The sequence below is a fragment of the Somniosus microcephalus genome, chromosome 13, assembly GCF_052327205.1.
Source record: "Somniosus microcephalus isolate GS21.2 chromosome 13, FLI_Smic_1.0, whole genome shotgun sequence".
Taxonomy (NCBI): Eukaryota; Metazoa; Chordata; class Chondrichthyes; order Squaliformes; family Somniosidae; genus Somniosus; species Somniosus microcephalus.
Genome location: NC_140999.1, coordinates 33805233 through 33831767, shown reverse-complemented (window position 1 = coordinate 33831767; position 26535 = coordinate 33805233). Strand labels below are relative to the sequence as shown.

At 45.8% G+C, this 26535-nt stretch overlaps 1 protein-coding gene and 1 long non-coding RNA gene across 2 annotated transcripts in view; one reads left to right on the top strand and one right to left on the bottom strand.

The window, feature by feature from the left end:
• The window catches only part of LOC147108199 (mucin-16-like), a 259597-nt gene that overhangs the window by 147733 nt on the left and 85329 nt on the right, over positions 1–26535 (bottom strand). The window contains exons 15-18 of the mRNA XM_086005995.1: positions 23545–23670; positions 16036–16104; positions 12120–12248; positions 10280–10375 (exon numbers count right to left, since the gene is read on the bottom strand). Of these exons, the coding sequence (XP_085862121.1) occupies positions 10280–10375; positions 12120–12248; positions 16036–16104; positions 23545–23670 (420 nt within the window). The remainder of the gene's footprint in view (positions 1–10279; positions 10376–12119; positions 12249–16035; positions 16105–23544; positions 23671–26535) is intronic.
• On the top strand, positions 14023–24374 carry LOC147108200 (uncharacterized). Its single transcript, XR_015080548.1, has 3 exons — positions 14023–14112; positions 22463–22527; positions 24277–24374. It is a non-coding gene; the product is annotated as an uncharacterized LOC147108200 (long non-coding RNA).

Sequence of the window (26535 nt, the reverse complement as noted above, 5' to 3'; positions counted from 1 at the left end):
CAGCAACGGGCGTGAGAGCGCTGGGACTGGACAACCTACCAGTGGATGTAGTACACAGAAGGGACAGAAGAGGGCGCACAGAGTTCAGGACTATGACGCCATACGATTGCAGACAGTGTGGCAATAGACACGTGGCAAGACAATGTCCGGCTTATGGGAAGAACTGCGCAAAATGTAAAGGCAGGAATCACTTTGCTAAAATGTGCTTTTGGGAAGAGAAAACCGAAGATAAAAAGACAGTGCATGCTATTGAGGCTGAAGACACAACTTTGTATGTTAGAATGGTGCAAAATGACTTAAAACAGAGTAAAGATATGGAAAAGGAAGTACATTCCGTAGGACTAAAGACTGAAGTTTGGATAGCCCCCTTGCTGGTAAATGGCACCATTGTTCCCTTCAAGCTAGATACAGGTGCTAAGGCAAACCTCATAAGCTGGAGTGATGCACGGAATCTCAAAGTGAGACCAAAAATACTGAACAAGACAGTGGCTTTGAAGGCGTACAATGGACAAAATATTGAAACAAAAGGAACGTGTAGGCTGAATGTTAAGGTAAAAAATCGCATTCACCCATTGACGTTTGTTATAGTGCCTGAAGGACATGAGTCACTGTTGGGGGATAAGGCATGTGTGGATTTGGGCTTGGTAAAACGAGTCTATACTATTAATGAACTGAACTGTGTGCAGAGTGCCCCCCAAGACAGTACAAATATAAAGCATGATGCTATAACACACAAGTATGCAGATGTATTTCAGGGTTTCGGAGCACTGCCCTTTACATACTCCTTCAAACTGAGAGATGACGCACAACCTGTGATTCACGCACCCAGGAGAGTTCCGGTGGCCCTCCGTGAGAAACTGCGGAAAAAGCTAGACCGCATGGAGGGACTAGGTGTCATAAAGAAGACTGAGGAACCGACTGACTGGGTAAATTCCATGGTTTGCGTCAATTCAAAAAAGACTGATAAATTGCATGTCTGCATGGATTCCAAGGACCTTAACGCTAATATAAAAAGAGAGCACTAGCAAATCCCTAAGAAAGAGGAAATAGTCAGCGAAATGACAGGAGCAAAATTCTTCTCCAAGATGGATGCCTCGCATGGATTCTGGCAGCTGAAACTTGATGAAGAAAGTGCTAAGCTGTGCACCTTTAACACCCCGTTTGGTCAATACTCTTACCAGCACCTGCCCTTCGGTATTAGCTCCGCCCCAGAAATCTTCCACAGAGCAATGGAGCAAATCATCGAGGGCCTGGATGGTGTGCGGGTGTACGTGGATGATCTGGTAGTATGGGGCTCCACTCAGAGAGAGCACGACACCAGACTGGAAAAAACATTTCAGAGGATACGGCAGTATGGACTCAAACTAAATAAAGACAAATGTCAGTTCAGCGTCAATGAAATCACATTCCTCGGGGACAAGATTTCTGCAGAAGGGATTCAGCCAGACAAATCAAAGGTAAAGGCCATACATGACATGGAAAAACCAAAGGACAAGAAAGGGGTTCAGCGGGCCCTTGGCATGGTTAATTAGCTAGGGAAATTCATTCCAAATCTGGCAGTGAAAATCGCTCACTTGAGAAAACTGCTGCACCAAGAGACAGAGTTCCAATGGGGACATGAACATGAGAATGAACGAAAGGGGCTGCTACACATTCTAGCAAGTGAACCCCTACTGAAGTTCTTCTGCCCTGAAAAGAGGACAAAAGTGTCCACAGAAGCCTCTAAGGATGGATTAGGGGCTGTCCTTCTACAGGAAGATGAAGGAGAATTGCGACCAGTGGCATATGCGTCACGTTCCATGACGGCTACAGAGTGTGGTATGCGCAAATAGAGGAGTGCCTGGGCTTGGCATTTGGGTGTGAAAAATTTCATACCTACATCTATAGACTTCCCAAGGTTATCCGAGAAACTGACCATAAGCCACTGCTAGGGATCGCAAAAAAGAATCAGTGTGACATGTCATCACGGATACAGCGCCTAATGATGAGACTACAATGTTATGATTTTGAGCTCACATATGTGCCAGGGACACAAATGTTCATAGCAGATACACTATCCAGGGCTGCACCTTGTGCCACACAAAACAGTGAAACAGAAGAGGATTTGGCCCTTCATGTGGATATGGTCTATGCAGCATTGCCCGCCTCACAGGAACAACTATCAAAGATAGCCACAGAGACATCAAAGGACCCTGTTCTGAGGAAAGTGATGAGAAATCTTCAAGAGGGTTGGAAGAAAGGGTCATGTAAACAATATCATCATATTCAGTCTGAGCTTTCTGTGGTCAATGGACTGCTGCTTAAGTGTGACAGGATTGTAGTGCCCATCTCTATGTAACGAGAAATGCTTCACAGGATACATGAAGGGCACCTGGGTGTGGAAAAGTCAAAAAGGAGAGCATGTGAGGCACTCTACTGGCCAAACATGAACTCTGATATTGACCAGATGATCAGTGAGTGTGCTACATGTCAGGAGTATCACTACAAGCAAACAAAAGAGCCCCTCATTACCACAGAGCTCCCATCACAACCTTGGGAAAAGGTAGGAACTGATATTTTTCACTACGAAGGAAAAGACTATTTGTTAGTTATTGATTATTACTCTAATTATCCTGAGATTGCTCTCCTACCCAGCACCACGTCAAGAGCTGTGATAACTCACCTGAAGTCAATCTTTTCCAGGCAGGGCATCCCTCTAACTCTGGTCTCTGATAATGGCTCTCCCTATGCCAGTCATGAGTTTCAGTCGTTTGCTACAGAGTATGAGTTTAAGCATGTAACCTCCAGCCCGCTCTACCCTCAAGCCAATGGAAAAGCGGAGAAGGGGGTACAGATTGTGAAAAGACTATTAAAGAAAGCAGCACACAGCAACACTGACCCATATCTGGCCATGATGTCGTACAGGGCGGCCCCGCTGGAAAGTGGCAAGTCTCCAGCTGAGCTCTTACTGGGTCGCAAAATCCGTACTCGACTTCCCAGGCATGTCACACCTGATCACAGAGATGAGATATGGGCAAACAAGGCCCAGAAACTTCAGCGGAAACAAAAAGCGCTCCATGACTGCACAGCCACTGCCTGGGTCATGGAATCAAAGAGCCACCATTCTACAACAGGTCGCCCCCAGGTCATACAGTGTCATGACAGAAAATGGCAATGTTTATCGCAGAAACAGGAGGCACCTACTGAAAACCACCGAGACCTATCAGCCGCAGGAGGACAGAGAGGATGAGCTGATGATGGAAATCCGACAGAGTGACGAGGAGACGAGGGCAATGCCACAAAGTGATGAAGTACACAGGGGTGACAATAACACAAGGGATTCGTGTGGTACAGAAATGAATTTAATGGACACAACTGGGTTGGCCCAGCAAATACCCGCTCAGCTACGCAGGTCACAGCGCACCAGAAAGCCTGTCGTTAGACTCGACCTGTAGACAAGGGAAAGACTGTAAACAGCTAATGGACTTCTGGGTGTGGGTAGTGTTTATATGTACCGGCAGTTATTGCAAGGTATAGTTACACTGACAGTTTTTACATGTTGTTAATAGTAATTAATAGTAGTTACACTGACTGTTTTTATATGTTGTTAATATGTGTTCTATGTGTTATGTTATGTTATGTTATGGTGTTTACTGTTTATGTCATCGTTGAGGGGGAAAGATGTACAGATAACTGTAGCTGTAGTAAAGACAGCTGCTTTATGGTAGCTGTAGTAAAGACAGCTGCTTGACGGCAGTCGTATAAATAGGAAGCCATCTTGGCCATGCGGCAGTACTGCACGAGCTGGCACTGACTCAAGACCTAATAAAGAGTACTCAACGATATCTACTCGTAAGCCTCTTAATACTAAGATATAAGATAACATTACAATGTTCATTCAGATTGAGTACTGATCATCTGTACAATTTGATGTGCCTGCTATGTTAATATCACATGTCTAATTCATGCCTTTACTCCCCCACAGGACCATCGAGAGCCCCCCTCCCCACTGTCCAGGAGGAAGAGCTGGAAGACACCTCGGAGGAAGCTGCAACCTCTGAGGGCGCAGTGTCAGCAGAATTGAGCGCACCCAGCACCAGCGCAGAAACGCGCACCTCAGTGGCTCATTCACGAGATAGATTAGTGTTGTCACCTGGTGTATCGCAGCTCACAAGTGAGCATCAGCAGATGGTGGAGACAGGGACAGCAGTGGAGAGTCCTCGTTGGAGGCTGTAGAGCCCTCCCAGCTCGGCTCAGCTGCATGTGGACCCTGTGCCTCTTGGGCAATCCAGAAACAGAGCGATGCTGGAAATTCAGCAACAAGTGCAGGAGCCTCTGACAATTTTTGCATCTACGGTGCAGAGAATGGAGGAGTCCATCTCAAACATAAGCAATGCAATGGTGGAGGCATTGGCGCATCAAAGCACGACCATGGATAGGATGGCAACCTGCGGGAAAAGGATGACTACGGCCATGGAGGAAGTAAGTTGGCAGAGTAAGGAAAACATGGTGACTGTTCAGAATAGACTGACATCTCTGGAGGAGCGATGGGCAGCTATTGAGCAGAGAGGCCAGAGCTTCATGGACGTCTTTTTGAGGAGTACTGCCATTGCAGATATGGGTCCTCATGGCCCCCCTGAAGTGCAGCAAGTTGCTCTCCTGCTACTTGCCAGCACTGAGATGTGGCTGATTCATGAGAGGGATGTTGGTGGTTGACAACAAGGAAGTGTGGGCTCCTCTCCAAGCGCTCACACTCCCATGCCACAGCGGAGCCCTCGGTCAGAGCCCCAGATTCCTCACCCAACTGAGATGGTCGTCTCAGCTCCTGCACAGCCGCAGGAGGAGCAGACTGTTGCCGGGTCCTCCCAGGCTCCCAAACCCAGAGGATGCCCGCCAAAGCTGTTGAAGCAGAAGTAGCATGGAAGTGAGCAAGGTGCCTCCACATCTGCTGAAGCCACAGGGGAAGCACCACATAGAAGCACGCGTAAGAGAAAGTTAACACACAAATAATCACAAGGGTAGTCACCTGGGTGTTGATGTTATACAAATTTAAGATTATCTTCCTAATTTCCATTCTAATAAAGAAATGCGATGGCAAACATTCAAAGAGTTGGCCTCTGTGTGCCCAGAAATGGAAGTGTCACAGTGAGGTGTCAGGGCACGTTTCATCTGTAATGATGGTGTTGAGAGTGATAGGAACCCACACTTTATTGTACAGATGATGTTTGTTGTATTAAAAAGGTGGCAGCCACATGTGATTGCTGCATAAACTTAAACAAATCTGGCATGGATTAGTGCACCCCTTGCATCACGGCCAGCAATGTGCTCGCGTGCTGGTGGAACTGGCACATCCGCCTCCACAAGGTGTTCCTCTTCCTCCTCCTCCTCCCCCTCATCCTCCTCCTCCTCTGAGGAGGATGTGTGCTGAGCCACTTATTCCTCAGGCAGCGGTAAGCCACGCTGCAGTGCGATGTTGTGCAGGGCGCAGAAGACCACGATGATTCTGGAGACCCTGGCTGGTGAGTACTGTCGGGCTCCACCTGATCTGTTGAGGCATCTGAATCGTATTTTGAGCAAGCCGATGGTTTGCTCGATGATGGTCTGCTGGAAATGTGACTGGCATTGTAGCGCTCCTCAGCTTCGTTCGATGGCCTCCTTAATGGCATCATTAGCCACATTTTCAGGGGATAGCCCTTGTCTCCAAGTAATCATCTGGAAAGTTGGGTTGGCGGATTGAAGAGCTGAGGCACACTAGACTGCCGCAAGATGAACGAGACATGGACCTGCCATGGTACTTGACACAAACATGCGAAATGCTCTTCCTGTGGTTACACACCAGCTGGACGTTAAAGGAGTGTAATCACAAGTACAGCTGGATTGTGATGGGGTGCCTTAATGGTCACGTGTGTGCAGTCTACGATGCCCTGCACCCTTGGGAAATCTGCCATATTTGCAAAGCCAACCGCACGCGCGGTTAAACTTGCTTCATCCGTGGAGAAGTGGATGTAATTATGCGCCTTTGCAAAGAGGGCATCGGTAACCTGCGTGATGCAAGAGTGTGCGGCCGACTGGGAGATGCCGCTGATGTCTGCTGATGATCCCTGGAAGGACACTAAAGCAAAAAAGTTGAGTGCAGTGGTGACTTTGACAACCACTGGTAAGGAGTGTCCACCCGCTCCTCTGGGCTGCAGGTGTTGGTGCAGCATTGCGCAGATGTCAGCGACTACGTCTCACAAAAGTCTCAGCCTCCTTTGGTACTGCTGCTCACTCATCTTGTGGAAACTCTTCCTCGGCCTGTAAACCCTGTGTTGGGGGTATCTCCTGCGGCGACGTGCAGCCCTGCGCTGACGCCCTCTGCTCTGTGCAGCATCAGGTGGCTGAGCAGGAGGTTGGCGCTCCTGTTGTTGCTGTTGCTGTTGTGCCTCATTCTGCTGCTACCGCGGCTGCTCTTCCTCCAATTCTGAGGACCAGGGTGAAAGGATATAAATGGTTCCCATTCTGCTGGTTTATATCTCAGTTGAGGAATAGATGTTATAAGCACTCAGGCAATGTGGAGAGAGGGTGTTCGAAGGAGGTCACAGTGCAAATGGATCTCACCTTAACCAATTACAAGTTCAACAGACCTGCAAAAAGTGTTCCAAAACCTCCAAAAACAAAGTTCTGTCATTTGGAAATCAGCCATGTTAAAGGACCACTTTTATGCTGTTGGAGCAGCTGTCAAGAATTTGCGTAGTTGCTGAATCTGGCACAATCAGCTGGCGTATTTTGGGAACGGCGTGGAACATGCTGAAAATCTGGTAAAATGGGAAGAGCCTACTAAAATCGGATTATCTAGGCAGTTAACAAGCTGTTAACTGCCTTAATTGCTTCTTGGTGACGGCTCAGATCGGGATTCCCAGACTCGACACTTGGTAAAGTTGTGTGGAGGCGGGTTGATGGCGGGTTCGGGACCCGCTGTCAATCAAAACAAATTTAAACTCTGACCGGCCTCCAAACCCACCCACTGAGCACCGGCAAAATCGCAACCAATGTTTCTACTTGTGGGGAAGTGCATAACTAGAGGTCATCAATATAAGATAGTCACCAAGAAATCCAATAGGGAATTCAGAAGAAACTACTTTACCCAAAGAGTGGTGAGAATGTGGAACTCACTATCACAGGGAGTGGTTGAAGTGAAAAGTATAGATGCATTTAAGGGGAGGCTATACAAGCATATGAGGGAGAAGGGAATAGAGGGTTATGCTGATAGATTTAGATGAGGAAAGACGAAAGGAGGCTCGAGTGGAGCATAAACGCCGGCATGGACTGGTTGGGCCGAATGGCCTGTTTCTGTGCCGTCTATCCTATGTAATTCTATGAATCAGAATGGAACAGCTGATAAAAGTGCACGACTAAAGCACCAACTCTCATTTGGACAGGATTCTACCCTGCATAATTGTAGCCGTCAACATAACATAACAATATTTTGTTACTTTCTCATTATGTGTTTCTAAACTTGCAGTAGATTGGAATTAAGCAGCTGGTAAAAGTTGATGTGTTTCTAAACTTGCAGTAGATTGAAAGGAATCAGAATGAAAGAGTTGACACAAGTGGACTAGTATACTCACCACTTGTTGAAGTGAGTGGGGTGGTGATTGTCATTGATTCAGTTATCGATGCTTCAGTAGAACTCCCTGTAGATGTTGGTGCTATTGTAGTGGATGAGACAGGAGCTGATGTAGAGCTCGGTGCTGCAGTGGAGGTCTGTGTACTTACAGTCGATGTTTCTTTTGTAGTTATTAAAATGGGTGATGTGCTTACTGAGGTAAACAGAAAACATGGTACAACATACAAAGGTTTGTGCAGTAAAGATACTGCTATATTTCGTTAAAAGTCATATATTGCAAATTACTCAGTAACATAACACAGGCATGTTGCAACAGCAGTAAAGCACCGTGTGTGATTTGTTCTGGATTCTACCCTGCCTAATTGTAGATCACAAAATACCATTGCAATGTTTTGTTACTTTCTCATTATGTGTTTCTAAATTGCAGGAGATTGAAAGGAATCAGAAGGAAAGAGCTGCTAAAAGTGGACTATATTTTGTTAAAACTCACATTGAATGCCAATTACTCGGTAACATAACAACTTCTCTTCTTGGGCAGTCCCTCGGAACCGAGGATGACATGCTTCCACACTAAAAATGAGTTTTCAGGTGACTGATGAGTCCAATGCGGGACCTACAGTCTCTGTCACAGGTGGGGCAGATGGTTGTTGAAGGGGCGGGTGGGTGGGGTGCTAGGGTTGACGTGCGCTCCTTCCCTGTTTGGGCTTGTACGTAGCATAACATAGCCATGTTGCAACAGCAGTACAGCACCAAGTGTCATTTGCACATGATTCTCCACTGCATAATTGTAACTGACGACATACCACTGCAATGTTTAGTTACTTTTTCATTATGGTTATTCTAACCTTGCAGTAGATTGAAAGGAATCAGAATGAAAGAGCTGCTAAAAGTGAACTAGTATACTCACCACTTGTTGAAGTGAGTGGGGTGGTGATTGTCGTTGATTCAGTTGTCGATGCTTCAGTAGAACTCCCTGTAGATGTTGGTGCTATAGTAGATGTTGAGGCGGGAACTGATGCAGAGCTCGGTGCTGCAGTGGAGGTCTGTGTACTTGCAGTCGATGTTTCTGCTGTAGATATTAAAATAGGTGATATAGTTGTTGAGATAAACAGAAAGCATGGAACAACATACAAAGATTTGTTCATTAGCGTCAAACTGCTCTGTTTTCTTAAATCTCAAAGATAATACAATTTATTCTGTAACATAACATAGCCATGTTGCAACAGCAGTACAGCACCAAGGGGGAAAAATTGAGTTGCGACCCTTTTGTGGCGTTAACATTGCCGGGGCGCTAAAAGTAACGCCCCGAAAAAATTAGCAACCGCGCAGCCGAAATTCATCGGTAGCACCCCAAGAGGGAAGCAGGTGCTAATGGAAGTGCCCCGCCTCCCTCTTGTGGCGCTGCGAGGGGATATTGCGGCACTATGTGCCGCGGTACTGCAGGCCTTCCTCCCCTTCCTCCCATTCTGGGTCACTAGGGATCGGACTGCTGGGAAAGGAGCCCTGCACTCCGCGGGGTTCTGAAGAGGAGGCCGGGTACGTCTACGGGGGCAGGTGCTGGCAGGCAGCCAGCAACAAAAATGGCCGCCCGGCACCTCACCTTTAATTAGCGCCACCCTGACCACAGGTAAGCCCCCCATGACCCCAGCAGACATAGCGTTCGGTGGTAAGTCAGGGGGCACTACCGAAGAGCGTGGCCGGGGCGTGAGCGGGGTGCTACGCACGGCGATGACATCATCACTGGCGGCACAACGCCACAGGGTGCTAACAGGAGGCGCAAAGCAACCGAATTTTTCCCCCCAAGTGTCATTCGCACATTTTTCTCCCCTGCCTTATTGTAGATCACAAAATACCATTGCAATATTTAGTTACTTTTTCAAGCTGTTTATTCTAATCTTGCAGGAGATTGAAAAGAATCGAATGGAACAGCTGATACAAGTGGACTAGTATACTCACCACTTGTTGAAGTGAGTGGGGTGGTGATTGTCATTGATTCAGTTGTCGATGCTTCAGTAGAACTCCCTGTAGATGTTGGTGCTATTGTAGTGGATGAGGCGGGAGCTGATGTAGAGCTCGGTGCTGCAGTGGAGGTCTGTGTACTTGCAGTCGATGTTTCTGCTGTAGATATTAAAATAGGTGATGTGGTTACTAAGGTAATCATGGAACAACATAGAAAAGTTTGTGCATGAATGATGCACTGCTATATTTTGTTAAAACTCGCATTCAATGCCAATTACTCGGTAACATAACATCTTCTCTTCTTAGGCAGTCCCTCGGAACCGAGGATGACTTTAAAATTGAGTTTTCAGATGACTGAGGAGTCCAATGCGGGACGTACAGTCTCTGTCGCAGGTGGGGAAGATGGTGGTTGAAGGGGCGGGTGGGTGGAGTGCTAGGGTTGACGTGCGCTCCTTCCCTGTTTGCGCTTGTACAAAACATAACACAGCCATGTAGCAACAGCAGTACAGCAACAAGTGTTATTTGCACATGATTGTCCCCTGCATAATTGTAGCTGACAACGTACCATTGCAATATTTAGTTACTTTTTCATTATGGATATTCTAACCTTGCAGTAGATTGAAAGGAATAAGAATGAAAGAGCTGCTAAAAGTGGACTAGTATACTCACTGCTTGTTGAAGTGAGTGGGGTGATGGTTGTCATTGATTCAGTTGTTGATGCTTCAGTAGAACTACCTGTAGATGTTGGCGCGATAGTAGATGTTGAGGCGGGAACTGATGTAGAGCTCGATGCTGCAGTGGAGGTCTGTGTACTTGCAGTCAATGTTTCTGCTGTAGATATTAAAATAAGTGATATAGTTACTGAGGTAAACATGGAACAACATAGAAAGGTTTGTGCATGAAAGACACACTGCTATATTTTGTTAAAAGACATATATTGCAAATTACTCAGTTACAGAACATGGCCATGTTGTAAGAACAGCAAAGTGCCGAGTGTCATTTGCATATGATTCTCCCCTGCATAATTGTAGTTCACAAAATACCACTGCAATATATTGTTACGTTCTCATTATGTGTTTCTAAACTTGCAGTAGATTGAAAGGAATCAGAATGAAAGAGCTGATACAAGTGGACGAGTATACTCACCACTTGTTGAAGTGAGTGAGGTGGTGATTGTCATTGATTCAGTTGTCGATGCTTCAGTAGAATTCCCTGTAGATGTTGGTGCTATAGTAGATGTTGAGGCGGGAGCTGATGTTGAGCTCGGTGCTGCAGTGGAGGTCTGTGTACTTGCAGTCAATGTTTCTGCTGTAGACATTTAAATAGGTGATGTAGTTACTAAGGTAATCATGGAACAACATAGAGAAGTTTGTGCATGAATGATGCACTGCTATATTTTGTTAAAACTCGCATTGAATGCCAATTACTCGGTAACATAACATCTTCTCTTCTTAGGCAGTCCCTCGGAACCGAGGATGACATGCTTCCACACTAAAAATGAGTTTTCAGGTGACTGGTGAGTCCAATGCAGGACCTACAGTCTCTGTCACAGGTGGGGCAGATGGTGGTTGAAGGGGCGGGTGGTTGGGGTACTAGGGTTGACGTGCGCTCCTTCCCTGTTTGCGCTTGTACGTAGCATAACATAGCCATGTTGCAACAGCAGTACAGCACCAAGTGTCATTTGCACATGATTCTCCACTGCATAATTGTAACTGACAACATACCACTGCAATATTTAGTTACTTTTTCATTATGATTATTCTAACCTTGCAGTAGATTGAAAGGAATCAGAATGAAAGAGCTGCTAAAAGTGGACTAGTATACTCACCACTTGTTGAAGTGAGTGGGGTGGTGATTGTCGTTGATTCAGTTCTTGATGCTTCAGTAGAACTAGTAATTGTTGGTGCTAGAGTAGATGTTGAGGCGGGAACTGATGTAGAGCTCGGTGTTGCAGTGGAGGTCTGTGTACTTGCTGTCAATGTTTCTGCTGTAGATATTAAAATAGGTGATGTAGTTACTGAAGTAATCATGGAACAACATAGAAAGGTTTGTGCATGAAAGACGCACCGTTATATTTTGTTAAAACTCGCACCGAATGCCAATTACTCAGTAACATAACATCTTATTCTCTTCTTAGGCAGTCCCTCGCAACCGAGGATGTCATGCTTCCACTCTAAAAATTAGTTTTCAGGTGACTGATGAGTCCAATGCGGGACGTACAGTCGCTGTCTCAGGTGGGACAGATGGTGGTTGAAGGGGTGGGTGGGTGGGGTGCTAGGGTTGACGTGTGCTCCTTCCCTGTTTGTGCATGTACATAACATAACACAGCCATGTTGTAACAGCAGTACAGCACCAAGTGTCATTTGCACATGATTCTCCCCTGCATAATTGTAGTTCACAAAATACCCCCACTGCAATATATTGTTACGTTCTCATTATGTGTTTCTAAACTTGCAGTAGATTGAAAGGAATCAGAATCAAAGAGCTGATACAAGTGGAGTAGTGTACTCACCACTTGTTGAAGTGTGTGGAGTGGTGATTGTCGTTGATTCAGTTGTCGATGCTTCAGTAGAACTCCCTGTAGATGTTGGTGCTATAGTAGATGTTGAGGTGGGAACTGATGTAGAGCTCGGTGCTGCAGCGGAGGTCTGTGTACTTGCAGTCGTTGTTTCTGCTGTAGTTATTAAAATAGGTGATGTACTTACTGAGGTAAACAGAAAACATGGAACAACATACAAAGGTTTGTGCAGTAAAGATACTCTGCTATATTTAGTTAAAACTCATATATTGCAAATTACTCAGTAACATAACATAGGCATGTTGGAACAGCAGTAAAGCACCGTGTGTGATTTGTTCAGGATTCTACCCTGCCTAATTGTAGATCACAGAATACCATTGCAATATTTTGTTACTTTCTCATTATCAAATCAAATCAAATCAACTTTTATTGTCATTGATAGTGCACAAGTGCAGTACAACGAAATGTAGGCTTGCGGCTCCCGAGAGTGTACATTTAGATTAAGACATTTAAACATTCAACATACACTTGGCTTGTAATACATTAACATAAGCATACCCATAATAAAGTGCATTGGCAGATGTGCAGGCTTTCGAGTTTATTTGTGGAGTTCAGTAGGATGACAGCCCTGGGAAAGAAGCTGTTCCTAAATCTGGTCGTACGGGTGCGAATGCATCTGTAGCGTCTCCCAGATGGCAGGAGGGCAAACAGACTGTGGCTGGGGTGGGTAGGGTCTTTGATGATGGACCGTGACCTCCGTTAACAGCGTTTCTGGTATATGTGCTCTATGGTCGGTAGCCGGGTTTCTAACCTTGCAGTAGATTGAAAGGAATCAGAAGAAAAGAGCTGCTAAAAGTGGACTAGTATACTCACCACTTGTTGAAGTGAGTGGGGTGGTGATTGTGGTTGATTCAGTTGTCGATGCTTCAGTAGAACTCCCTGTAGATGTTGGTGCTATTGTAGTGGATGAGGTGGGAGCTGATGTAGAGCTCGGTGCTGCACTGGAGGTCTGTGTACTTGCAATCAATGTTTCTGCTGTAGATATTAAAATAGGTGATGTAGTTACTAAGGTAATCATGGAACAACATAGAGAAGTTTGTGCATGAATGACGCACTGCCAAATTTTGTTAAAACTCACATTGAATGCCAATTCCTCGGTAACATAACAACTTCTCTTCTTGGGCAGTCCCTCGGAACCGAGGATGACATGCTTCCACACTAAAAATGAGTTTTCAGGTGACTGATGAGTCCAATGCAGGACCTACAGTCTCTGTCACAGGTGCGGCAGATGGTGGTTGAAGGGGCGGGTGGGTGGGGTGCTAGGGTTGACGTGCGCTCCTTCCTTGTTTGCGCTTGTACGTAGCATAACATAGCCATGTTGCAACAGCAGTACAGCACCAAGTGTCATTTGCACATGATTCTCCACTGCATAATTGTAACTGACAACATACCACTGCAATGTGTAGTTACTTTTTCATTATGGTTATTCTAACCTTGCAGTAGTTTGAAAGGAATCAGAATGAAAGAGCTGCTAAAAGTGGACTAGTATACTCACCACTTGTTGAAGTGAGTGGGGTGGTGATTGTCGTTGATTCAGTTGTCGATGCTTCAGTAGAACTCCCTGTAGATGTTGGTGCGATAGTAGATGTTGAGGCGGAAACTGATGTAGAGCTATGTGCTGCAGTGGAGGTCTGTGTACTTGCAGTCGATGTTTCTGTTTTAGTTATTAAAATAGGTGATGTAGTTACTGAGGTAAACAGAAAACATGGAACAACATACAAAGGTTTGTGCAGTAAAGACACTTTGCTATATTTTGTTAAAAGTCATATATTGCAAATTACTCAGTAACATAACATAGGCATGTTGCAACAGCAGTAAAGCACCGTGTGTGATTTGTTCTGGATTCTACCCTGCCTAATTGTTGAACACAAAATACCATTGCAATATTTTGTTACTTTCTCATTATGTCTTTCTAAACTTGCAGGAGTTGGAAAGGAATCAGAAGGAAAGAGCTGCGAAAAGTGGACTGGTATATTCACCAGATGTTGAAGTGTGTCGGGTGGTGATTGTCCTTGATGCAGTTGTCGATGCTTCAGTAGAACTCCCTGTAAATGTTGGTGCTATTGTAGATGTTGAGGTGCGATCTGATGCAGAGCTCGGTGCTGCAGTGGGGGTCTGTGTACTTGCAGTCGATGTTTCTGCTGTAGATATTAATATGTGATGTAGTTACTAAGGTAATCATGGAACAACATAGAAAGGTTTGTGCATGAAAGACGCACCGTTATATTTTGTTAAAACTTGCACTGAATGCCAATTACTCAGTAACATAACATCTTATTCTCTTCTTAGGCAGTCCCTCGGAACCGAGGATGTCATGCTTCCACTCTAAAAATTAGTTTTCAGGTGACTGATGAGTCCAATGCGGGACGTACAGTCGCTGTCTCAGGTGGGGCAGATGGTGCTTGAAGGGGTGGGTGGGTGGGGTGCTAGGGTTGACGTGCGCTCCTTCCTTGTTTGTGCATGTACATAACATAACACAGCCATGTTGTAACAGCAGTACAGCACCAAGTGTCATTTGCACATGATTCTCCCCTGCACAGTTGTAGTTCTCAAAATACCCCCACTGCAATATATTGTTACGTTCTCATTATGTGTTTCTAAACTTGCAGTAGATTGAAAGGAATCAGAATGAAAGAGCTGATACAAGTGGAGTAGTGTACTCACCACTTGTTGAAGTGAGTGGGGTGGTGATTGTCGTTGATTCAGTTATCGATGCTTCAGTAGAACTCCCTGTAGATGTTGGTGCTGTAGTAGATGTAGAGGCGGGAACTGATGTCGAGCTCGGTGCTGCGGTGGAAGTCTGTGTACTTGCATTCGATGTTTCTGTTGTAGATATTAAAATAGGTGATGTAGTTACTAAAGAAATCATGTAACGACATAGAAAGGTTTGTGCATGAAAGCCACACTGCTATATTTTGTTAAAACTCGCATTGAATGTCAATTACTCAGTAACATAACATCTCTTCTTAGGCAGTCCCTCAGAACCGAGGATGACATGTTTCCACACTAAAAATGAGTTTTCAGGTGACTGATGAGTCCAATGCGGGACCTACAGTCTCTGTCACAGGCGGGGCAGATGGTGGTTGAAGGTACGGGTGGGTGGGGTGCTAGGGTTGACGTGCGCTCCTTCCCTGTTTTTGCTTGAACATAACATAACACAGCCATGTTGCAACAGCAGTACTGCACCAAGTGTCATTTGTACATGATTGTCCCCTGCATAATTGTAGCTGAAAACATACCACTGCAATATTTAGTTACTTTTTCATTACGGTTATTCTAACCCTGCAGTAGATTGAAAGGAATCAGAATGAAAGAGCTGATACAAGAGGACTAGTATACTCACCACTTGTTGAAGTGAGTGGGGTGGTGATTGTCGTTGATTCAGTTGTCGATGCTTCAGTAGAACTCCCTGTAGATGTTGGTGCTATAGTAGATGTTGAGGTGGGAGCTGATGTAGAGCTCGGTGCTGCAGTGGAGGTCTCTGTACTTACAGTCGATGTTTCTGCTATAGATAGTAAAGTAGGTGATATAGTTACTGAGGTAAACATGGAACAACATAGAAAGGTTTGTGCATGAAAGACACACTGCTACATTTTGTTAAAAGTCTCATTGAATGAAAATTACTCAGTCACATAACATGGCATTGTTGTAACAGCAGTAAAGCACCGAGTGTCATTTGCACATGATTCTCCCCTGCATAATTGTAGTTCACAAAATACCACTGCAATATATTGTTACGTTCTCATTATGTGTTTCTAAACTTGCAGTAGATTGAAATGAAATCAGAATGAAAGAGCTGATACAAGTGGACTAGTAGACGCACCACTTGTTGAAGTGAGTGGGGTGGTGATTGTCGTTGATTCAGTTGTCGATGCTTCAGTAGAACTCCATGTAGATTTTGGTGCTATTGTACTGGATGATGTCGGAGCTGATGTAGATCTCGGTGCTGCAGTGGAGGTCTGTGTACTTGCAGTCGATGTTTCTGTTACAGATATTAAAATAGGTGATGTAGTTATTGAGATACACAGAAAGCATGGAACAACATACAAAGATTTGTTCATTAGAGTCAAACTGCTCTGTTTCCTTAAATCTCAAAGATAATGCAATTTATTCAGTAACATAGCATAGCCATGTTGCAACAGCAGTACAGCACCGTGTATCATTCGCACTTTTTTCTCCCCTGCATAATTGTAGATCACAAAGTACCATTGCAATATTTAGTTACTATTTCATGATGTTTATTCTAATCTTGCAGGAGATAGAAAGGAATCGAATGGAACAGCTGATACAAGTGGACGAGTATACTCACCACTTGTTGAAGTGAGTGGGGTGCTGATTGTCATTGATTCAGTTGTCGATGCTTCAGTAGAACTCCCTGTAGATGTTGGCGCTATAGTAGATGTTGAGGCGGGAACTGATGTAGAGCTCGGTGCTGCAGTGGAGGTCTGTGTATTTGCAGTCATTGTTTCTGTTGTAGTTATTAAAATAGTTGATGTACTTACTGAGGTAAACAGAAAACATGGAACATCGTACAAAGGTTTGTGCAGTAAAGTCACTCTGCTATATTTCGTTAAAAGTCATACAGTATAATGCAAATTACTCGGTAACATAACGTAGGCATGTTGTAACAGCAGTAAATCACCGTGTGTGATTTGTTCAGTATTCTACCCTGTCTAATTGTTGATCACATAATAACATTGCAATATTTTGTTACTTTTTCATTATGTTTTTTCTAATCTTGCAGTAGATTGAAAGGAATTGAATGCAACAGCTGATACAAATGGACGAGTATACTCACCACTTGTTGAAGTGCGTGGGGTGGTGGTTGTCGTTGATTCAGTTGTCGATGCTTCAGTAGAACTCCTTGTAGATGTTGGTGCTATAGTAGATGTTGAGGCGGGAACTGATGTAGAGCTCGGTGCTGCAGCCGAGGTCTGTGTACTAGCAGTCGATATTTCTTCTGTAGATATTAAAATAGGTGATGTAGTTACTGAGGTAAACATGGAACAACATAGAAAGGTTTGTGCATGAAAGACACACTGCTATATTTTGTTAAAAGTCACATTGAATGCAAATTACTCAGTAACATAACATGGCCATGTTGTAACAGCAGTAAAGCACCGAGTGCCATTTGCACATGATTCTCCCCTCCACAATTGTAGTTCACAAAATACCACTGCAATATATTGTTACGTTGTAGGAACGGAGGTTCCGATCAGAAAGACTGAGTTCGACTCAGGCAATTCAAATAATGAACTTTAATGAAACGAAACGAGTTTAAACTGGAAACTGCTAGAACACATCAATAACAGGTCGACTCTCCTCGAGGGCTCCACGAGGACTGATCCTCTGGTCAGAAGACTGACGTCATCACGTTCTTCCCGCCATTGGGGCATCACGTGACTAACGGCATGACGTCATCACGTTGAAACCGCGCTGGAAAGGTAACTAGACATTATACAGTCAAACAGTGTAATTAAAGGCACAGGCAGAGACAGTAACTACATTGCTGTTAAAGGAATTATGTACAACCGCTCTGAATCTTTTGGTGGCTCCGCCACATGCGCCCCCCGAGAATTGTCTTTAACAGAAAAGGTGAGGCGAGGAGGAGGCCTGATGAGCCTGTCCGATCGACTTCGATACCCTGGTAGAGGAAGTTGACGACCGGTGGTCGAGTTGGCAGCTGGTTGTGGCTGAGCGAGCGCGGTCGAGTTGGCAGGCGGCTTTGGATGATCTGGTGCGGCGGCAGCGGGCGGTCGGCCACGTTTGGGTGGTTGAGCGACTACGACAGGGTGGTCCATGTCCAGGTGAGCCGGCTTCAAGTGGTCCACCGAGATGTGATCCGGCTTCCCTCCGACGTCGACCGAAAAGGATTTGTCTCCTGGTTCGATGACGCGGAAAGGACCAGTGTAAGGGGGCTTGAGCGGATCCCGGTGAGCGTCGTGGCGGATGAAGACATACTCCGCATTCTTCAGTCCCGGTGGCACGTAGGAGTTCTGCAAACCGTGATTGGACATAGGTATCAGAGCGAAGCATCTGGCCGCTTCTTGGTGGCGAACGAGTTGCCGGGAGGCGGACCATGGCTCTGTGGGAGAAGGGAGGAAATCTCCTGGTACACGGAGCGGCTGGCCATTGACGAGTTCAGCCGAAGACGATTGTAGGTCGTGTTTGGGTGCCGTACGAAGACCCAATAGGACCCATGGGAGTCTGTCCACCCATCCTGCGCCTTGAAGACTGGCCCGAAGAGAGGCTTTAAGCGACCTGTGGAATCGCTCGCAAAGGCCGTTTGCCTGTGGATGATAGGCGGTGGTGCGATGAAGTTTGGTACCGAGCCCCTGAGCCACAGCATTCCAAAGATCCAAGGAAAATTGTACCCCGAAACGGACAACCCAACAGGAGATGAAAGCTCTAGCGATGTCTGCCAAAGTGGTGGAAACCAAAGGAATTGCCTCTGGCCCCCTAGTGGTGCGGTCCACTATGGTGAGGAGATGAGTATAACCCTGAGAAGGCGGAAGCGGCCCCACGAGGTCCACATGTATGTGGTCGAAACGACACTCCGGAACAGTGAATGCAGCCACTGGAGCCTTGACATGACGCTGGACTTTGGCCTTCTGGCATACGACGCAGGTATTAGCCCAGTCACGGACATCGATGTGCATACCTTTCCAGATGAACTTGGCCGACATAAGCCGTTGCGAAGCCTTCATCCCCGGGTGCGACAACCCGTGTATGGCATCAAAAACCTTCCGGCGCCATGCGACTGGCACGATAGGTCGAGGAACTCCCATGGAAACGTCGCAAAGGAGCATGGCACCTGCAGCCTGGAAGATGACGTCGGTCGCTTGGAAGCTAGAGGGAACAGTTCTATATGATTGGACCTCCGAGTCCGAGGCATGATCTGCTGCCATGAGGGTGTAGTCAATTCCCAGGTGCACCGCGTGGACCGTCGCATGGCAGAGGCAATCTGCCACCAGGTTGTCCTTACCAGACACATGTTGAATGTCCATGGTATATTCGGAAATGAACGTCAAGTGACGTTGTTGATGAGCGGACCACGGTTCGGCGGCCTTGGCCATGGCCAAGGTAAGGGGTTTGTGGTCGACAAAAGCCGTGAAGGGGCGCCCCTCCAATAAAAACCGGAAATGGCAAATGGCGAGGAAAAGGGCCAGTAGCTCCCTATCGAAGGTGCTGTACTTTTTTCATTCTTTCGTAGTTGACGGCTGAAAAACGCCAGCGGTTGCCACGTGCCGTTGACCCACTGTTCTTGCACTGCACCAATGGCGTAGTCTGACGCGTCGGTGGTAAGGGCAATAGTAGCACCTGGAAGTGGGTGCGCCAGCATGGTTGCATTGGCCAAAGCGTTCTTGGTGTCGCTGAACGCCTGGACCATCTCAGCTGTCCTGCTGATTGGATCTTTACCGACTTGCCCTTGAGGGCCCTGAACAAAGGTTGCATGAGTTTAGCCGCCTTGGGGACGAAACGATGGCAGAAGTTGACCATCCCCAGGAACTCCTGCAAGTCCTTCACTGTCGACGGCCGCGGGAAAGAAGTAACCGCCTCAACCTTCGTCGACAAAGGGACGGCGCCGTCCGATGTTACGCGATGTCCCAGGAAGTCGATTTGTTGCAGGCCGAACTGGCACTTGGCCGGGTTGATGATTAAACCGTGTTGGCTGAGGCGCATAAAGAGGGAACGCAAATGGGAGATGTGCTCCTCCTTGCTGGCACTGGCGATGAGTATGTCGTCAAGGTAGACGAAAATGAAACGGAGCTCTCGAAGAACGGAGTCCATTAAATGCTGGAACGCCTGTGCTGCGTTCTTTAAGCCAAACGGCATCCGCAGGAACTCAAAGAGGCCAAAAGGGGTGATGACTGCGGTTTTCAGGACGTCTTGTGGGTGCACTGGAACCTGGTGATATCCACGGATGAGGTCGACTTTAGAGAAGATAGAATTTCCCACCAAGTGGGCCAAGAAATCCTGGATATGCGGGATCGGGTACCGATCTGGAGTGGTGGCGTCGTTGAGGCGTCGGTAGTCACCGCATGGCCGCCAGCCGCTGCCTGGTTTCAGCACAATGTGGAGAGGCGAGGACCAGGGACTCTTGGATCGCCGAATGATCCCGAGCCGCTCCATCGTGTCGAACTCCGTCTTCGCAGCTGCGAGCTTGCCGGGTTCGAGCCTACTAGCACGCGCATAAACCGGGGAGCCAGTAGTGGTGATGTGATGTTCAACACCATGTTTCGTCGCCAAAGAGGAGAAGGTGGGCCTTGTCAGCTCCGGAAACTCCCCGAGGAGCCGCGTGAAATCATCTGGAGGAGGGAAAGCACAGGGAATGGAGCGCAGCACGGAGGTAGCGTGGAAGTATGGGATCGAGTGGAAGGTGGCCGCGTTGATCAGCCGGCGGTGCCGGACATCGACTAGTAGGCTGTTGGCACACAGAAAATCCGCCCCTAGGATAGCCTGTGAGACTGTGGCCATGACGAATTCCCAAAAGAAGCTGTGCCCACCGAAACAGACTTCGACCTGCCGCTTTCGGAACGTTCGAATAGCTGCGCCATTAGCTGCTATAAGGGAAAAACCGAGGATCCCAGTCTGCATGTCGAGCTTCGACGCAGGTTGAATGCTACACTGCGCCCCAGTGTCACAAACAAAACGGCGGCCCGAGAGGGAATCAGTGATATAGAGGAGTTTCCCAGTAGAACCGACGGCCATCGCCACCGCGGAACGCCCGTTAGCCTTGGTCATCCGTCGCCAGGGATGCCGCCTGCGCTTTCTTGGGTTTTTTTGGGGCGAAAAACTGCAGGGGGAACGGCAGCATCGTGCTTTCGCGCCAAAACGGGTGTGGTAGGAGCACCAGCCTGCTGTAGGAGAAGCCGGAACCGCGTCTGTGGGGGTTGGCGCCTCGTGGCCGCACAGCACTGCTGGGTAACCGTGAAAATCTTATCGGCTTCGGCCGCAAGCTTGGCGCAGTCTGTAATGTCGGATCTGGCTAGGGCAGCCTGAACCTGTTCAGGCAGTTGATAGAGGAAAAGCTCCCGGAAGAGGAAACATTCCGGTTCAGCACCCAAGAGCGTGAGCATTTGGCTCATGAGCTCGGACGGTTTGGAGTCCCCGAGGCTGGGCAGCGTGATGAGCCGGCGAGCACGCTCCGACTTTGATAGCCCGAAAACCTGAAGCAACCGCGCCTTAATCGCATCATACTTGCTGTCAGTAGGAGGACTACCGAGGAGGCTGATGATCCGTGATGCAGTTGCGCTGTCGAGAGTGGAGACCACGTAATAATAACGGGTCTGATCCGCGATGATGTTCCGAATGGTGAAATGGGCTTCAGCCTGGATGAACCAGGCGTCTGGTTGTTGCTCCCAGAACTGTGGCAGTTTCAGCGTGACGGCGTTCATGTCCATGTCGAATCTTCCACGAAAATCGTTCGTACAAGTCGGGGTCACCACTGTAGGAACGGAGGTTCCTATCAAAAAGACTGAGTTCGACTCAGGCAATTAAAATAATGAACTTTAATGAGACGAAACGAGTTTAAACTGGAAACTGCTAGAACACATCAATAACAGGTCGACTCTCCTTGAGGGCTCCACGAGGACTGATCCTCTGGTCAGAAGACTGACGTCATCACGTCATCACGTTCTTCCCGCCATTGGGGCATCACGTGACTAACGGCATGATGTCATCACGTTGAAACCGCGCTGTAGAGGTAACTAGACATTGTACAGTCAAACAGTGTAATTAAAGGTACAGGCACAGACAGTAACTACATTGCTGTTAAAGGAATTATGTACAACCGCTCTGAGTCTTTTGGTGGCTCCGCCACAATGTTCTCATTATGTGTTTCTAAACTTGCAGTAGATTGAAAGGAATCAGAATGAAAGAGCTGATACAAGTGGACTAGTATACTCACCACTTGTTGAAGTGAGTGGGGTGGTGGTTGTCATTGATTCAGTTGTCGATGCTTCAGTAGAACTCCCTGTAGATGTTGGTGCTTTTGTAGTGAATGAGCTGGGAGCTGATGTAGAGCTCGGTGCTGCAGTGGAGGTCTGTGTACTTGCAGTCGATGTTTCTGTTGTAGATATTAAAATAGGTGATGTAGTTACTGAGGTAAACAGAAAGCATGGAACAACATACAAAGATTTGTTCATTCGAGTCAAACAGCTCAGTTTTCTTCATTCTCAAAGATATTGCAATTTATTCAGTAACAACATAGCCATGTTGCAACAGCAGTACAGCACCAGGTGTCATTCGCACTTTTTTCTCCCCTGCATAATTGTAGATCACTAAATACCATTGCAATACTTAGTTACTTTTTCATGATGTTTATTCTAATCTTGCAGGAGATTGAAAGGAATCGAATGGAACAGCTGATACAAGTGGACGAGTATACTCACCAGATGTTGAAGTGAGTGGGGTGGTGATTGTCGTTGATTCAGTTGTCGATGCTTCAGTAGAAGTCCCTGTAGATGTTGGTGCTATAGTAGATGTTGAGGCGGGAACTGATGTAGAGCTCGGTGCTGCAGTGGAGGTCTGTGTACTTGCAGTCGATGTTTCTGCTGTAGATATTAAAATGGTTGATGTAGTTACTGAGGTAAACATGTAACAACATAGAAAGGTTTGTGCATGGAAGACACACTGCTATATTTTGTTAAAAGTCACGTTGAATGCAAATTACTCAGTAACTTAACATGCCATGTTGTAACAGCTGTAAAGCACCGAGTGTCATTTGCACATGATTCTCCCCTGCCTAATTGTAGTTCACAAAATACCACTGCAATATTTTGTTACATTCTCATTATGTGTTTCTAAACTTGCAGTAGATTGAAAGGAATCAGAATTAAAGAGCTGATACAAGTGGACTAGTATACTCACCACTTGTTGAAGTGAGTGGGGTGGTGATTGTCGTTGATTCAGTTGTCGATGCTTCAGTAGAACTCCCTGTAGATGTTGGTGCTATAGTAGTGGATGAGGTGGGAACTGATGTAGAGCTCGGTGCTGCAGTGGAGGTCTGTGTACTTGCAGTCGATGTTTCTGTTGTAGATATTTAAATAGGTGATGTAGTTATTGAGGTAAGTAGAAAGCATGGAACAACAAACAAAGATTTGTTCATTAGAGTCAAACTGCTCTGTTTTCTTCAATCTCAAAGATAATGTAATTTATTCAGTAACGACATAGCAATGTTGCAACAGCAGTACAGCACCAAGTGTCATTCGCACTTTTTTCTCCCCTGCATAATTGTAGATCACTAAATACCATTGCAATATTTAGTTACTTTTTCATGATGTTTATTCTCATCTTGCAGGAGATTGAAAGGAATTGAATGGAACAGCTGATACAAGCGGTCTAGTATACTCACCACTTGTTGAAGTGAGTGGGGTGGTGATTGTCGTTGATTCAGTTGTCGATGCTTCAGTAGAAGTACCTGTAGATGTTGATGCTGTAGTAGATGTTGAGGCGGGAACTGATGTCGAGCTCGGTGCTGCAGTGGAGGTCTGTGTACTTGCAGTCGACTTTTCTGTTGTAGTTATTAAAATAGGTGATGTAGTTACTGAGGTAAACAGAAAACATGGAACAACATACAAAGGTTTGTGCATGAAAGACACTGCTATATTTCGTAAAAAGTCATATATTGCAAATTACTCAGTAACATAACATTGGCATGTTGCAACAGCAGTAAAGCACCGTGTCTGATTTGTTCAGGATTCTACCCTGCCTAATTGTTGATCACAAAATACTATTGCAATATTTTGTTACTTTCTCATTATGTGTTTATAAACTTGCATGAGATTGAAAGAAATCAGAAGGAAGGAGCTGCTAAAAGTGGACTAGTATACTCACCAGTTGTTGAAGTGAGTGGGATAGTGATTGTCGTTGTTGCAGTTGTCGATGCTTCAGTAGAACTCCCTGTAGATGTTGGTGCTATTGTAGTGGATGAGGTGGGAGCTGATGTAGAGCTCGGTGCTGCAGTGGAGCTCTGTGTACTTGCAGTTGATGTTTCTGCTGTAGATATTAAAATAGGTGATATAGTTACTAAAGTAATCATGGAACAACATAGAAAGGTTTGTGCATGAAAGACGCACTGCTTTATTTTGTTAGAAATCGCATTGAATGCCAATTACTCAGTAACATGACATCTTTTTCTCTTCTTCCGCAGTCCCTCTGAACCGAGGATGACATGCTTCCACACTAAAAATGAGTTTTCAGGTGACTGATGAGTCCAATGTGTAATGATATCAGCAAATAGTGATGGTATGTGCCTGTTTGATTATTATGCCTTACCAGCATATTTGCCTGTTTGATTATTTATGCCTTACCAGCAGAGGGCATGTGAGAGAGGCAGTTTAGTTTTAGTTTCATTTTAGATGGATCTCTAAGATGGTGTCTCCTGTAATGCTGTTAACTTAGTTAAACAAACTTTAGATTAAAAGACATTCTCTTTCATGAATGTGTCGTCATTGAACCCACAAAGAAATCAATACATGGTGTCAGAAGTGATTGAAAGAGATGAAGAGGAAAAATCTGAAGTGAAATCAGCTCTCCACGTATTAGCAAGCCAAAAGAGAATATCGTTACTTACCTTTGGAGAATAGCTAACGAAGTGAAAAATGGAAGGTTTACACCCACCAGCGGAGCTTCAGTTGACAGGTAATGTGGCTGAAAATTGGAGGAGGTTCAAACAACGTTTGGAGTTGTATATAGCGGCAATCGGAGCTGACGAGTAAAATGATAAAATGAAAGCGTCAGTGTTCTTACATGTCGTGGGTGATGAAGCGCTGGAGGTGTATAATAACTTCACATTCGCTGCTGATGGAGACAAAATGAAGCTGGATAAAATAATGGAAAAGTTTGAGGCCTACTGCATACCTAAACGTAACGTGACGTTTGTGAGGCACAGATTTTTCACATGTGTACAGAAAACGGGAGAGACTATTGATCAGTATGTGACTGAACTGAGAAACTGAAGCAAAACGTGTGAATTTGGGGGACTGACAGACTCGCTGATAAAAGACAGACTAGTGTGTGGTATTCCAGATAATGGTCTAAGGGAAAGACTGCTAAGAGAGCAAAATCTAGACCTGGGAAAAGCCATAGCACTGTGTAGGGCTACAGAGACTGTGAAGTCGCAGGCAAAGGAGCTGTTCAGTGACAGTAGCTGCAATGTGGATGCAGTGAGAATGAACGGACACAAACCGTTTAACGAAAAGAGCGCCAATGTGAAAAAAGAGGCGTGGCCAGCGAACAAAAATGAAAGGGGCAATCAAAAGTCATGTAGTTGATGCGATACACAGCATCCACCAAAAAAGTGTCCAGCATATGGTAAAACATGCAATAGTTGCAACAATAACAACCATTATGCCCGTTGCTGTAAGAACCAAGCGCAACAAAGCAAGGTCCATACAGTAGATGAAAGCGAGATAGAGGAGTTCTATGTGGATGTTGTGTCTGAAAACAAAAAAGAAAAAAGAGACTGGATGTTGACACTAAAAGTGAATGACATACACATTCCATTTAAATTGGATACTGGAGCACAAGTTAATGTGATATCAGAGACCGATTTTAAGAAAATTAGACCCAGACCAAAGATACATGGAATAAAAGTGAAAGTGACAGGATACTCAGGTACTGATATACCAGTGAAAAGAAGATGCATTGTCAAAGTGACACACAAGGACAGAGAGCACACGCTAGCATTAATCGTGGTGCCAAAGGATGTGCAAGCCATACTAGGTTTAATAGCCTGTGAGAGACTGAACCTGGTAAAGAGAGTCCTCGTTGTGGAAAGCGAAGGAGAGACAGTCTATGATGAACTCATGAAAGAGTACAACGACCTATTTAAGGGTCTAGGCTGCCTTCCAGGAGAACACACGATCAGAGTAGATAAAAGTATGCCAACAGTCATAGATCCATGCAGAAAAGTTCCGTTTGCTCTTCAAAAGCAACTGAAGGCAGAGTTGGACAGGATGGAAAGCCTGAGCGTGATTCAGAAGATAGATGAGCCAACTGAATGGGTGAGTTCCCTCGTCGTTGTGGACAAAAAGAATGGAAAGCTCAGAATTTGCCTGGATCCAAGAGATCTAAACAGAGCAATAAAGAGAGAGCACTTCAAGCTTCCTACACGTGAGGAAATCATGTCACAGTTTGCAAATGCAAAGTATTTCAGCAAGTTAGATGCATCATCAGGATTTTGGCAGATGAAACTGGACGAGGCAAGTTCAAGACTGTGCACGTTCAACAGTCCATTTGGCAGATACAGATTCCTAAGGTTACCATTTGGCATTGCCTCAGCTCCTGAAGTGTATCACAAAACTATCCATATGATCTATGAGCACCTGAAGGGAGTTGATACCTCAATGGATGACATCATAGTATGGGGAACCACGAGAACTGAGCATGACAAGAGACTGAAAAAAGT